This window comes from Vitis vinifera, chromosome 5, assembly GCF_030704535.1.
Source record: "Vitis vinifera cultivar Pinot Noir 40024 chromosome 5, ASM3070453v1".
Lineage (NCBI taxonomy): Eukaryota > Viridiplantae > Streptophyta > Magnoliopsida > Vitales > Vitaceae > Vitis > Vitis vinifera.
In genome coordinates, this window is record NC_081809.1 from 2,691,340 (window position 1) to 2,705,627 (window position 14,288).

Genomic DNA, 14,288 nt, shown 5'->3' on the forward strand with positions numbered 1-14,288 from the left:
GGGAAAGAAAATCGCTTTCATCATGTCGTGTCCGCATGTATGCTTAGCTGTCAATCCACGTGGCATAAAAATTAAATCAAAATGATATCCACGCGGATTGAACAAGCTTGGAGATGCGGGGTATCGAACCCCGTACCTCTCGCATGCAAAGCGAGCGCTCTACCATGTGAGCTACATCCCCTTGGCTTCAGTTTTAATTAAGTAAAAAATCATACTAATCCTACAAAGTAAATTTCTTGAAAAAACAATATTTATTATTAAAGAGATTAAAAGGTTTAATATTTTGGAAAATTAAAATAAAATATTATGTATTTATTTAGCAATATTTTTTGAATTTATTCAATTTCGTTTGCAGTCTTTATTATTTTCGTTTTTTCTTACGCAGCAAATTATTATTATCTCCAAAATTACAGATATTTTGTTTTTTCTCTAAAGGTATTAAGTTTTCACCATATTCCATAACATATATTTTCATTGTACTTCTTTCATCATGGTTTATGATAATATAAAAAAAAATTGTCATATGTGTCTCTTTTACCCTATTCCATGATCATATATTTTTCATTTTCCTTCCTAACAACTTTTTTTTTAGTACTTCATTAGTCAAATTCCATTGCAAATCTTTATTAATAATTGAACTTCTATTTAGATGCATTTTATTTAAAGCATAATTGAATATGGTAAATCCTTTTTCTCAGCTATTTAGAGAATAGAATGTGAGCAAAATAAGGAAAAGGATCATTCTTTGAATGCTTTAATTCACCTTGGCAAAAATATAAGTACCTCCAAATTGAACAACCTTTAGGTTATGTTTGGCTCCCACTCCCATAAAGTACAAAGAAAATAAAATAAAAATGTTAAGAAAAATGATTTTTTCATATTTGATTGTTCTATAAAAACTTTCAAATAAAAATAAATATAATTAAAAATAGTTATAAATTTATGCAATTTTAAATTATTTAATTTTTATATCGATGAATTAAAATAAATAAAATGAATTTGAAGTTAACAGATAAAAATAATTTATCGACTTTAACTTTATTTTTTATTTTCCTTCACTTTTTATTTTATTATACTTTTCCTCTCTATTTTGTTTCCTTTGCATTTTCCATCAAATTTTCCGAAAACCAAACATAACATTAAGTAGTGGAGGAAAACCTCAAACTTGAAAAGGTTTGCACAAAACATAAAAAGGTTGTTGCAAGTATAAGAATGGCAAAAAAATTGTAGTTCCAAAGCATATAAAGTTGTCAACTCTATAAACTATAAAAAGACTTGTAAATGTAAGAGATTTCGCAAGAAACTCGTGAATAAAACTCTATAAATACCTCATTCCAACCAAAGAGAAGTGTAAATCTTCCTCCATTGAAGTCCTCCCATCCTAACAGAACCTAAGCCCTCTCTTGTATATTTCATGACATATTTTTTAATAAGGAGGCATATTCAAATAATGATATTTCTCTCCCCAATTACTCACATATCTGTTAACCTATCCAAAGGAAAATTTAGCATATCCAATAATATTTGTTAACCTAAGGGTTCTCTTAATCAAAATTTGAAAATTACAAAACAAGTTTAAGTTAACTTATAATTTTAAATCAAGTGAATTTTTTAAATTTAAATGAAAAAAAAAAAAAACTAAAGAAAGTCCAAGCAACCATGGAAGAAAGTTTAAACCATGAAGACTTAAAGTGTTATAGGAAAATCTCTAAGATGATATTTATTGGTGCACTTAGATCTAAAACCTTTTTAATGAACTTCAAAGCTAACTATCATCCTCACTTAAACTTAGAAAAAAAAAACATTGTTTTAATCATGAACATGGATGAATCTTTGTTTTAAAACCTTAAACTAGATTATTTTCAAACTAACTTAAAAAAGTTTTAAAAAGGCTAGATAATTTGTTGGAAGTCCCATACCTCATACCAGATGTCTTTGAGCACTTTTATGTGAAATCGAACAAGTTAGGAATACGATTCAACTAGTTGGGTTTCATTGATTGAGGATTGGTTAAGATTCCAAAATATTTTTTTCTATTCTAGTGGTTGGTATGTAGCTGGTTGAAGTTTTGACTTAACTAATCAAGGTTTGATCGCACGTTCAATTGAGCTCAAAAACCCTAATGGCAACCCACGAAGCATTTAATGCCCAATTGTTAGTCAATCTATTGAACCGAAATTTATCAAGGGTGTTTTGTGAGCTTTTAGGTACCTAAGCTTGTTTTTTATAAATTGATGAGTTCTATAACATTTATTGACATGAGAACAACATTTATTGACATGAAAAACCCTTTTTTTTTCCTCACGTTCAAAGTTCTTTTTTCAAATACATTAATTTCATACTTGCATATTATTTAATGCACTTCAAACTCCATCCCAACTTTCTCTTGTATTGTGAGCCAAATTTGTATCTAAGATTGGAAACATATTTAAAATCTTTCATATTATTCATTTTGAGTGAAGAAACTTCAAGTAAGTGGAGTACTTTAAAGAATTGTAAGTGTCCATTAGAGCTACTGAATCTAATTATAAAGTTTAAAGACTTCTATTGAAAGTTTTGATGGTGAAACCTTCACTCAATAAAAAGCTTTAGAATATTAATAAATGTAGGAGGATTGTTGAACCATTATAAAAAAGTGTACACATTTTTTCTCCATATCCTTTACTTAACTATTATATTGCTTATTATTACTTATCATTTTGTTTTGAGTTGAATATCTTTTTGTTTTCATGTTTCCATTTTTTAATAATATTTGATCTAATAATATATTTTAATAATAAATTATTATAAATATATAAATTATAAAATTAATTGATTTTATGTTTATTATTATCTATATAATATTTATAGAAGTATAAACTGTGTTTATCATGTTATATTGATTAAAAAAATATTTTGGTCTTTCTTTGAATCTTATCTTTCAATTAATTTAATTAATTATTATACAAATATAATTTTATCTTTTCTACTATAAATAATAAATATTTTAATTTTAAAATTTAATTTATTATTATTTTTTCTTTCACCTCCACATTACTTCATAATATTATTTTCATAATTTAAAACTCAGTGAATTTTATTTGCACTAGATTTTTGCAGTCTTATAAAATCCGTTATTGCTGCTACAACTTCATCTAATGGTGAGTAGAAGTTGTGGGATGATCAGAGTTGGGTGAAGCGAAGGTATGACTTGTTGGATGGAAGAGCAACAGTCTGGAAACCCTGAGTGAACAACTGTTTGGCTTCGTCACACCTGGCTGAATGACCACCAGCTCACCTGGTTTCCAGTTGACGGGAGTGGTGATCCTGTGCTTGGCCGCCTTCTGCAGTGCGTCCAGCACCCTCATCACTTCATCCACGTTGCGGCCAGTGGACCCCGGGTAAAGAAAGCCCAGCTTAATCTGCATCCACCCCCAATCCTACCCAGAAATAGAATCGGATGAAACAATAATTAAGGATTGATCAATGTAATGTTTCTGATGATGAATAAGAAATGAAGAAGAAAGCTGCAGAAAAGAAACCTTCTTGTCAGGGCCAATGATGTAGAGAACTCGAGAGGGGAGATTGTTTCCGTAGGAGTCTATTGCATCTGGATCCACCATGTTGAGTAGCAGGATAATATCCGACTTCGGATCCGAAACGATCAGGTATGACACCTTGCTACCAGGCTGCAATTCATGCAAAACACTCCGTCAACCATCAGCACCATAAAATCGAAGAAGAAGAAGAAGTATAATGGTAACTCAAAAATCCACATGGGAAATGGGACTGGACTTGAAATTTCACACATTGGTTTATCTGTTTTTCTCTCTTTTTCTAGTCCAAATAAGTTATTTTTCTTAAAAATATTCTTAGAGTTCCTGCAATTAAGAAAATCTGTTAAGTGTTTCTCAATTTGCTAGAGATAATAATGTTTACTTTGAGTTTCATCCAAAGGTTTGTTTTGTTAAATACAGATCTAATCACTCTTTACTCTTGCAGGGCAATCTGCATAAAGGACTCTATCAGTTCAACCTGTCAAAGAAACTCTTTGGAAAAACATCTGGTCTTTCTTTATCAAATGGTCAAAATGAACTTACATGTTGTACTGCTTCTCTTATGCATAATGTCAATGGCATAAAAGGCTTGGTCATCCGGTCTCAAACCTAAACGAAAAGCAAACCTAAAGACCTGTTACCAGAAAATCAATGGTGATGGAAAGAAAACTGACTTGGGTGGGAGAAGATTATGGCCCAGCTATCTCCGAAGAAGTCATGGAGTTTGAACTTCCCATGTGTGGTTTCCACTTCCAGGTTTGGGATAGTGTCTCCTAGACCCAGACTCGGCATTTTTTTCTTGGAAAATGTTGGAAAATACTGGGTTTTGTCGTGGATCTCTGAGATGGAGGTGGAGAAGTGCTGCTTAAAAATAGCGGGGAAGTGTTGTACGAAGGGAATGTGACGTGGCTATCCTAGCTCGTTGGCACTTGTACGCGAGTTTCAAACCTTACAGGACTATGCCCATCCTAAAAGAGAATTCATGGTCAGAGTGACACCCTTCAAACAAAATAGAAGATTGTTTCTGTTTTCATCCCTCGGCATCCAAGTATTGGTGGTCTAGTTATTCGGTTATTCCTTATAAGGGAACAAAGCTAACCCTGTTGCTGCTCTAAAATGGGAAAATGACCAATGTTTCCATTAGATTTTACTTTCTTTAAGTAGTGCTATACAACAATTTTTGTGTAAACAAAATATTTGTAATTACTTTCTTTAAGGGGTCAAGATTTTATTTTACATGTGAGTTTAATTTATCCTTTTTATCATTATTTTAAAAATATTTTAAAAAATGAATCACTAGAAAAAAAAAAGGGAAGTTGAAAGGAAAAAAAAATGTGAAAAAAATAATAATAATTTAAAATCAATGAATTATTTTTATATGTTTCTTCAAATTTATTTTATTTGATTTTCTCTCATATTTTTCATATTAAAACCAAAAATAATAAAATTATTTTCTTTAACAAATTTTTTTTTTAATACTTTCTGAGAATTAAACATAGCATAAAATAAAAAATAAAAATAAAAACAAATAAGGTGCATTGTAGATGATACAATATAGTCACATAATATAAATTTTTTTCATAAAAATTCTATATTCTTTTATTATTGTTGTGCACCTAAGCTATATAACTATATTTTTGACATTACAATAAAACCATATGTTTCAATTCAATTATAAATATTTGTTAAACTTTGATATGAATTTTACATCTTTTGTGAGTCTTAGTCACGTTATAGCTCTACCTGTCCTTAAAACATAATTATTTCCAAAGCTAACCCTACCGTTAACTAAAATAGGGAAAATAAACTATGTTATAACTAATATTTGCAATTTGTTTATTAGATTTAGTTAGAAAAATTGGTTGGTCCGTCTTCCCACTTTTTCTTGGACACTGATCACCATTCCAATTGTTTGACGGCCTAAAGTCCCACTCTCCATTTTTTTTTCCTTTTTCTATTTTATTTTTTCCTTCCCTTTTCTAGTTTATTTTTTCTTTCTATTTTTGAAAGATGTCCTTTAATTTTCACCAAATTTTCCAACTAAACATAGTGAATAAATTACAGATATTTTGTCTACACAAAAATTTATTACATATTATTACTAAAAGAAAGTAAAATGTAGACGTTTGATGGAAACATAAGTCATTTTCTTCTTTTCATAATTCCACAATCCTCTCTTGTTTCTATTTTATTCAAATGGTCATAACTTTTAAATTTGACAATAAGTTTTTCATTTATAAAATAAATTACTCATTTTAGAGGACTACCTTTTCGCCCACTTTTCCATAAAAAAAATGTATCTAAAGAGGATGTTTTAGAGACTAATCTCATGTTTGAATGTATAGATATATCATGGAATAAGATGAGAGAAAATAAAACATATTTTATTTAATATTTTAATTAAAAAAAATTTAAAATGTTTATAAACAATAGTGTAAAATGATACTTATATAAAAAATATTTTTATTTATAAAATTTAACTATCTTAATTATGAATATTATTAAAAATAAATAAAAATTATTTATTAAAATTTAAATTATTGAGCAATTTCTAAATATGAGAAGAGAATTTTTATTCAAGTATGCCTACACAAGGCATACCTTTGCTTCACTCAACTCTGATCATCCCACAACTCGTACTCATCATTACATGAAGTTGTAGCAATAATATCGAATTTTATAAGACTGTAAAAATCTAGTGAAAATAAAATTCTCCAAGTCTTATGTAATACTATTGTTTCATAATACAACATCGTTCATCTTCATTGATGATGATGGATCCCAACGATATTTCTTATTACATTATCGTCATACTTCTTATTACATAATTGATTCATTTATCGCCTTCTATGACGGATCTTTTATTTTTGTACATTTTTAATATAACTTTTATTTTAAAATATAATTTTGAAAATGTTGCATTTGCATTATGATTACACTAAAATAAAACTAAAGAAAAAGTTACATCTATCCAATCATAGTAACATTCTAAAAAGATGTAACATAAAATCCTCTTCCACGCAATAGTTGCATGGCCCTTCAAATAAACTTGATGTGATTAAAGTTAAAAAATATACTATAATGAAAGAAAAAAAAATGATGACGTGGAAAATAAGAACTAGGCATCTTTTGCATTTTTGAAGTAAGGTGACCCAATCTCCCTTCATCCCTTTAATTTTGGTGAGAAATATAAAAATAAAAAGAATATATTAACAATACATCTAAATATTCCATTTTTAATTTTATTTTATTTTATAAAAATAAAATTTATTATGATATCTCACATTAGATAAATGAAATAGTTTTTCTTAATAAAGATTTATATATTGTAATATATCTTATTGAATAAGACAAAAAGTTACTAATATTATAAATATATAGATTTATCTTAATTATGAAGACGTGTTTTAAAGTTATGAGTATCTTTATTTTTAAAGTGAATAACATCTACAAGTCGTTTCAAATGGTATTAAAGTTGATCATCAACTCTGATGTTAGGATTTATTTATAAAAATAACGTTACATTTATATAAGGAAATAATGATTATCACATCCTACGATGGGATAGGAGAAAAAGTTTTTAACTCTATATATGTGGACAAGGGAAAAAGTTTCTCCCATTATAAGTCATAAAAATTCTTTATGTTAAAAACAATAATATTTACATTATTGGAAGCAAAATGTTACATATATAAATGTGTGTTTTAATGATAAAAAAAAAAAAAAAAGAAGCAACCATGGAGCCTAGCTTGATTACTTAATTAAGTTTGAATTATGATTAGATGAAAGAAAAGAGGGGGTAATTTTGTAATTTTATGCCTAATTTTTATTTAAAATAAATAAAACGGGGGTACACATTTGATTGATTCTCTCTCTCGTGTCTTATTTCATTACAAGTCTTCTACTACACATTCTCTCTCTCCTATCTTATTTCATTACTAGTCTTCTACTACACATTCCTTAACCATCGTTCACAGCAAATATCTCTTTTTTGCCTTTTTTTGCTTTTTCCTTCCGTTTCCCAACATTTCTTTTCAATTCTTTAATCATCTTTTTCACCCAAACTTCTTACTATCAAATCTGGAAGATTTTGCATGTACCACAAAAGTTTAAAGTTCACAGAGAAGTTGAAGGGAAAGAAGTCAAAAAGAAGATAATCTCATGCTAGTACGCGTGGAAAAAGACTAGGAGGTTTGAAACACATGGACGCAACTGCCAATCTCAATAGCCACGACATACGCCACGTTCCCTTCATGCAGCACTCCTCCCGCTCTTTTTAAGCGCCTCTGCTCCACCTCCATCTCCCAAATCCACAGCAAAACCCAGTATTTTCTAACATTTTCCCAAGAAAAAAATGCCGGGTCTGACTCTAGGAGACACTATACCAAACCTGGAAGTGGAAACCACACATGGGAGGACCAAGCTCCATGACTACATCGGAGATAGATGGACCATAATCTTCTCCCACCCAGGTCAGTTTTCTCACTTCTCTCGATCACCATTAATTTGCAGGTCCTTCGGTTTCGTTTTTGTTTTGGGCCATAAGGATTTCTTGCATGTAGGCGATTTCACGCCGGTGTGCACTACGGAGCTCGGTAAGATGGCTGCGTATACTGAGGAGTTTGCTCGGAGAGAGGTGAAGCTCTTGGGATTGTCCTGTGACGATGTGCAGTCCCACAAGGAGTGGATCAAGGACATTGAGGCCTACACTGTAAGCAAAACGTTTTTCTTTTACGATTTTCGTTTGTCTTCTTCCTTCTTCGCTTTTATGGCGATCGATGATGGAACGGTTTGTTGTCTGTGTTTGCAGCCTGGGAGCAAGGTGACGTATCCGATCGCTGCGGATCCAAAGAGAGAGATCATCAAACAACTAAACATGGTGGATCCGGATGAAAAAGACTCCTCTGGAAACAATCTCCCGTCTCGAGCTCTCCACATCGTTGGCCCTGACAAGAAGGTTTCTGCAGCTAGCTCGAAACTTTCTTCATTTCTTATTCAGAAACATTGATCAATGCTTATTGCTTCATCTGGGTGGGTGCAGATTAAGCTGAGCTTTCTTTATCCGGCGAGCACCGGCCGGAACATGGATGAAGTGCTGAGGGCGCTGGAGTCACTGCAGAAGGCGGCGAAGCACAAGATCGCAACTCCGGCGAACTGGAAACCGGGGGAGCCGGTGCTGATACCGCCAAGCGTGTCCAACGAGCAAGCCAAACGGATGTTCCCTCAGGGTTTCCAGACTTGTGGTCTTCCATCCAAAAAGGAATACCTTCGCTTCACCCAAGTCTGATCGTCCCACCACCATATATACATATATATCTCTTCTACTAATTATATGAAGTTGTAGTACCTTTTTCATTTTCCTTGGCTCCACATGTTCCATGAAATGCCTCCTTGTGTAAAACTTATGTACTTATACACGTGTGTATTTATAATATGACTTAATTTAATCGCTGCCGTCCCTTGGAATGGGGGTTCTTCTTTTGGCTTGGGGAACATCTGTATATATTTGGATCATCTGAGAACTTTCAGACTTGAAGACCATTCAAATGGCTAAGATTCTTATCAAAGGAGGTGTGCTTATTCTCATACATGCAGTGTTATTTTCCTTAGGTTTCAAAGAGTGTATGAAATACAGCAAATTTGCATCATTAAGGCACCAAATTTACGTTAAACATATTTTAATTTGTTCCATATGAAAGAAGTCCTATTTATACCCAAGTGGATGGAGTTTTGAGATGATCAGGTGGCAGATCCCATCTGTTCCAATAAAATGTGAAATGGGGAATGGGGAGAACAATTTTTGTAGGAATTAAAATTGCCTAGAAATCTCTCTCTTTAAAAGAAACATGCTTCTTTCTTTTGAATTTCTTTGAATTTTTTTTAACACGAGGGTTAAGGTGGTCTTCAATTTAAATTTTGGGACAGAATTCTCGTTGGTATTTCAGATGCCTTATTTTCATAATTCCAATTTAAAATTAGATGATTTTTTTCTGATTTTAAATTGAATTGTTCCTGATATGACATGGCATACGACATGTTTTTAATAATTATTTTTAATATTTCTGTGGATTTACCAAAAATTCAAAACCTTCCTTGGTTGGATTGCACCAGCGCGATTATCAATGTACAATTCCGGGTGCAATAATTTGGGGACTGCCCACGAAATGAGCCACCGCTCCCCACTTTTGACCTTTTTTTCAACTTTCTATACCCCACCACCAGCCTGTCCAACAGTCATAAAGCACCGTAACTCTCGGCCTCGGCCTAAGTATCCACTAACCAGTTTGAACCTATTATTGTTTCGCCGATCAACCAAAGTAGGGAAAGGCAAAATGAAATCTGCATTAACTCCATTCATCGGCTTCCAGCTTACCGTGCTCTTCACTCTGCAACTAAACCTACTTCCCGCTGTTTCCCTCCCCTGCCGCAGCTTCTGCGGCACCATTCCGGTGAAGTACCCGTTTGGAGTCGACGAGGGCTGCGGAGCACCGCAGTACAAGGGAATGCTGAACTGCAGCACCGACCTTTTCTTCCTGACACCCTCCGGGAACTACAAAGTCCAGGCCATCGACTATGACAAGAAGACAATGGTGGTCTACGACCCAGCCATGTCCACTTGCTCCATTCTCCAACCCCACCACGACTTCCTCATGTCCGATATCCAGTCCGCGATGATCCCTCCGGCGTCGGATACCGTCTTTGTCCTCCTCAACTGCTCCATCGACTCGCCTGTTCTCAACCACTACAAGTCTCTCTGCTTCAACTTCTCCGGCCACTCCTGCGATGAGCTCTACAGCGCCTGTACCTCGTTCAAGCTTTTTCACCTCCTCTCCAACAGCTCTCCGCCGTGTTGCTTCACGGGCTACGATACTGTGAAGTACATGAGCATGAATATACTGGACTGTTCTCATTACACTTCTGTGTATGACACCGATGGGTTGAAGGGTATTGGGCCATTGGACTGGTCGTATGGTATTAAACTTTCGTATGCCATTCCAGACACTGGGTGCGAACGCTGCACGAGGTCTGGAGGGACTTGTGGGTTCGACACACAGACTGAAGGAACGCTGTGCATTTGCTCGAGCTCCACGAACTCTACGAGAGAATGTGGTAAGAGATAAAGTCAATGTATATATAATACATGTGTTTGATCATGTGAATTTGGATTACTGAGAATTGTGTGTTGATTTCTGTAAATCCGTGTTTCAGCTGGAGGCAGTCTCGCCAGTACGGAAGGAAGCCAGAGTCCATTGAAGAGATCGTTCCGAGTTTTGCTTTGGGTCTTGGCTGCAGTACTGGGTGTGGTTTTGTGATGATGGCAATTTTGTGATATAATCACATTTTGAGGCTTTTTAGGAATGAGAAAAGTGTTTCCTTTGCTTTGCTTACATCGGGTCGGGTTTGCGGTCAATCCCAACCCAACTTAAATCAAAGAACGCTATGTCTAGATTCTAATTACCTAAATACAACTCACAATTTTATTTATTTATTTTTTCGGATTGAGTGATGTTAAATTAGATTGGATTGAATTAGTTTGTGATGTTTTTCTTTTAGTATCTTAGTCTATTCTATCTCAATACGTGAGTTGAATTGAGTTATGTCGACTCTATGTGGCCAACTTGGACCCCAGTACGGTATATCAGAACTCTGGGAGTTTGCTACACACTTTTTTTAATAATTTATTGAAGTCATGTCTTACATGTTCTAATCTAAGCTTAAACAGTTGTTTTTTTTTTTCTTAAAAAAAAAAAAAGTAATAGCAAGTTTTATATAAAAATTATAAATTAAAAAAAATAAAATTATATCCTAAAGGATATTTGGTAAAACTTAATCCTTAATATTTAATATTTAATACTTAATACTTATCACTTAATGATTTAAGTTTGATTGTTGACTTAAAACTTATTATTTAATTATTATTTTAAGTATTAAGTTTGTTTGATAAAATTAATTTAAAATTTATTATAAATTATCAAATCGATATATTTATCTTTATAAATTATAATTATGATAAATGGTCGAGTAATAAATGAAGGTTGTGGGATAAAAAAATAGAACGTTAAGGTAATTATAATAAATAAAAATAAAAATATAATATGAAGATGTTGACATAATAATATGTTAATTATTTTTACTTATTATTTAAAATTATTTTTACTTTAAATATATTTTACCACATGTATTTAATTTGTTTAATGACATAATTTAAGTTATTAAGTTGATTTATCAAACATCCATCAAATTTATATTTTTAAATATTAATTTCAAAAATTTTAAAACTTTATGTTTTTTAAATACTCTTTAACTTGGTTTTTAAAAATTTCCTATACAAATTATTATTTTGTGTTTTTGAAAAATTAACAAAAATTATCCAAATGAATATTATGATTCCGTTTGGCAATTATTTTTTAAATAAGTTTTATTTTCTTGAAAAGTATAAATCATTGTAAATTAAATAATATATTTTAGTTATTTTCATTTGTTTTTTAATAACTGTTTTAAAAAATAATAGTATAAATGTGATAAATAATTTAAAATAAAATAAATTTTAGTTTAAAAATATATTAATATTTTAGATTTTCAAATAACCTTTTATTTAAAAAACAATTTGAGAATTGTTTTGAAAACATTTATACTTTTAATAAAAATTTTAAAACATAAAATTTATTAATTACTTATTTAGTGCTCTATATTTTTATTTTCATTTAAAAAAAACAATAGCAATTTTATATTAAATATAATAACTTCTATATAAAAAAGTTTAACTATGAATTTATATTTAAGATGAAAATAAAATTTTAATATTTAATTTTATTTCTATTTTTTTATTATTTAAAAAATTTTAAAATAATTATATTATTTTCATACTTATCATTATATAATTATTATAAAATAACCGTAAGTGTAAATATTTATATTTGTTTAATAGTCTTAATGGATAAAAATTTGAAAAAAAAAACATTAATATTTTATATACTTTATTTTATTGAAATATTTACTAAGTTTGTTGCATAGTCCAATGGTCTAGTTGGAGCTTGTCAGAAATGTAGCTGGGCTTTGCTGACGCAAGACTTATTGGCCCGGAATTGAGGGGGGCCCATTATGATTTTGGTCAGAAGACTCAAACAACTTTGGCCGGTTCAAAGGAATTCCGATGATTCGTCCAGTTCAACGGCTAGACGGTTTAGACGGGGAGAGGCCGCCGGTTGAATCGGTCCAACTTTAAAAAGATTGGTTTACACTTTGTTTTTTTTTACTGTTTTAAAAAATAATTATACAAATAAGGCAATAGTTTTTAAAAAATATTTTTAAAAAGTATTTTCCAAATAGAGCTTTAGGATTGTTTGGTAATTATTTTTTAAAATAATTATGAAAAATAATTTTTGAAAACTGTTATTTTATTCTTATAGAACAAAAGTCTGTTTTGAAACTTAAAATATTTTTAATATGTTTTTAATATTTTTTAAATATATTTTAAAAATATTTTTTATATCCGATGTTTTATCTATAATCAATTTTTTATATATTTGTATAATTATTTTTTAGAATAACATTTGTAAAATAAGTGAAAACAGAAGATGGTATGTGAAAAGCACCTAGGACCTATTTGGTAATTATTTTAAAAACCAATTCTGAAAAATATTTTTTTGAGAATAGTTTTAAAAAAATACTCTTTAATTTTTGCATAACAAAAGTTTATTTGAAAACTTAAAATATTTTAACCTATTTTTAAAAATAATTTTTATATTTATTATTTTATTTTTAATCATTGAACATGTTTATATAATTATTTTTAAAAAACAAATAAAAACAACTAAAAAATGTTACCCGAAAACACTCTATTTTTTATTCTTAAAAATAGAAAACAAAAAACACTTTTTGATTATTAAATGTGTTTTTTGTTATAAAAAATAAAAAACTATTATGAAAAATAGTTTCTAAATAGACCCTATTTTATATTATTAAAAATAGAAAATAGAAAATAATTTATAATTATTAAATCCATTTTTTGTGTTTTTTATTTTAGAGAATATAAAACTATTTTGAAAGCAATTCTCGAACCGTAACTTAATATTTTTCTTATATAAAATTATTTGAAAGTCAGTTATAAACTTACAGGAAAAACCATTTTCCAATTAATCTAATTTACTGAAAATGAAAACCGTTTGCTTTGAAATAGTAACCTCGTCTTAGAATGGTAGAAAGGTAAATTTGTACAAACTGGGTGGGGATCATTCTCGATAAAAACTAAAAAGTTTCACGTACTTTTTCGGAAGCCCTCACTTAACAATCCGCTCCACTCATAAATCAGTCACATCTTTTTAAAGCTAGTGCTTAATGCTTATGATTACTGCTTTCATTTTCTTGCTTGTCCGTTTGAATGTGAGTGATTCTCTCTTATCTTGTTGGCCCCAGTGGGTAACGTTTGAATTCAAATCCCATCCTTTAGGTAGACTAATCTTTTCCGTTGGACCAGTCACCACTGTCTTGAAATTCTATTTTATTATTTTGCAAATTATTTTACAAGTCTTTCCAAATTGAGACGTTAAAGTACTCAAATACCCTTTAACTAATGAGGAGTGATAATAATTTTGTAAAAATATTTCCCAATATATATATATATAATTATTTTTAAAAATAAAATTTCATTTGAGAATTTAAATATGAAAATTAATTTTTTTTATTGAACTACCAATTTTTTTAAATGTTTAAACTTGTAAGATTTAAGTTTAATATGTATTTCATGTTTCT

At 30.4% G+C, this 14,288-nt stretch overlaps 2 protein-coding genes, 1 non-coding gene and 1 pseudogene across 3 annotated transcripts; 2 read left to right on the top strand and 2 right to left on the bottom strand.

Annotated features, from left to right (window-relative positions):
* Positions 1-108: 108 nt before the first annotated feature.
* Positions 109-181, bottom strand: TRNAA-UGC (transfer RNA alanine (anticodon UGC)). The gene has a single exon. It is a non-coding gene; the product is annotated as a tRNA-Ala (tRNA).
* Positions 182-3,125: 2,944 nt separating this feature from the next.
* LOC100251012 (1-Cys peroxiredoxin-like) lies at positions 3,126-4,328 on the bottom strand (annotated as a pseudogene).
* Positions 4,329-7,851: 3,523 nt separating this feature from the next.
* LOC100259564 (1-Cys peroxiredoxin) lies at positions 7,852-9,015 on the top strand. The gene is made up of 4 exons (NM_001281268.1): positions 7,852-8,008; positions 8,099-8,247; positions 8,347-8,493; positions 8,578-9,015. Exons 1-4 carry the CDS (start codon positions 7,891-7,893, stop codon positions 8,821-8,823), a joined length of 660 nt encoding a protein of 219 aa, NP_001268197.1. The 5' UTR covers positions 7,852-7,890; the 3' UTR covers positions 8,824-9,015.
* A 415-nt stretch (positions 9,016-9,430) lies between these two features.
* Positions 9,431-11,051, top strand: LOC100254448 (uncharacterized). The gene is made up of 2 exons (XM_002265699.4): positions 9,431-10,646; positions 10,746-11,051. The coding sequence occupies exons 1-2, from the start codon at positions 9,659-9,661 to the stop codon at positions 10,847-10,849; spliced, it is 1,092 nt and encodes a 363-aa protein (XP_002265735.2). The 5' UTR covers positions 9,431-9,658; the 3' UTR covers positions 10,850-11,051.
* The last annotated feature ends 3,237 nt before the right edge of the window (positions 11,052-14,288 follow it).

What these genes read in the sequence shown, in the direction of transcription:
- LOC100259564 (NM_001281268.1), top strand. Translation starts at nt 7,891, where the DNA reads ATGCCGGGTCTGACTCTAGGAGACACTATACCAAACCTGGAAGTGGAA. An exon ending in AGGACATTGAGGCCTACACT is followed by an intron (nt 8,248 to 8,346) that starts GTAAGCAAAACG and finishes CTGTGTTTGCAG; the next exon opens with CCTGGGAGCAAGGTGACGTA. An exon ending in TCGTTGGCCCTGACAAGAAG is followed by an intron (nt 8,494 to 8,577) that starts GTTTCTGCAGCT and finishes GGGTGGGTGCAG; the next exon opens with ATTAAGCTGAGCTTTCTTTA.
- LOC100254448 (XM_002265699.4), top strand. Translation starts at nt 9,659, where the DNA reads ATGTACAATTCCGGGTGCAATAATTTGGGGACTGCCCACGAAATGAGC. An exon ending in GAACTCTACGAGAGAATGTG is followed by an intron (nt 10,647 to 10,745) that starts GTAAGAGATAAA and finishes TCCGTGTTTCAG; the next exon opens with CTGGAGGCAGTCTCGCCAGT.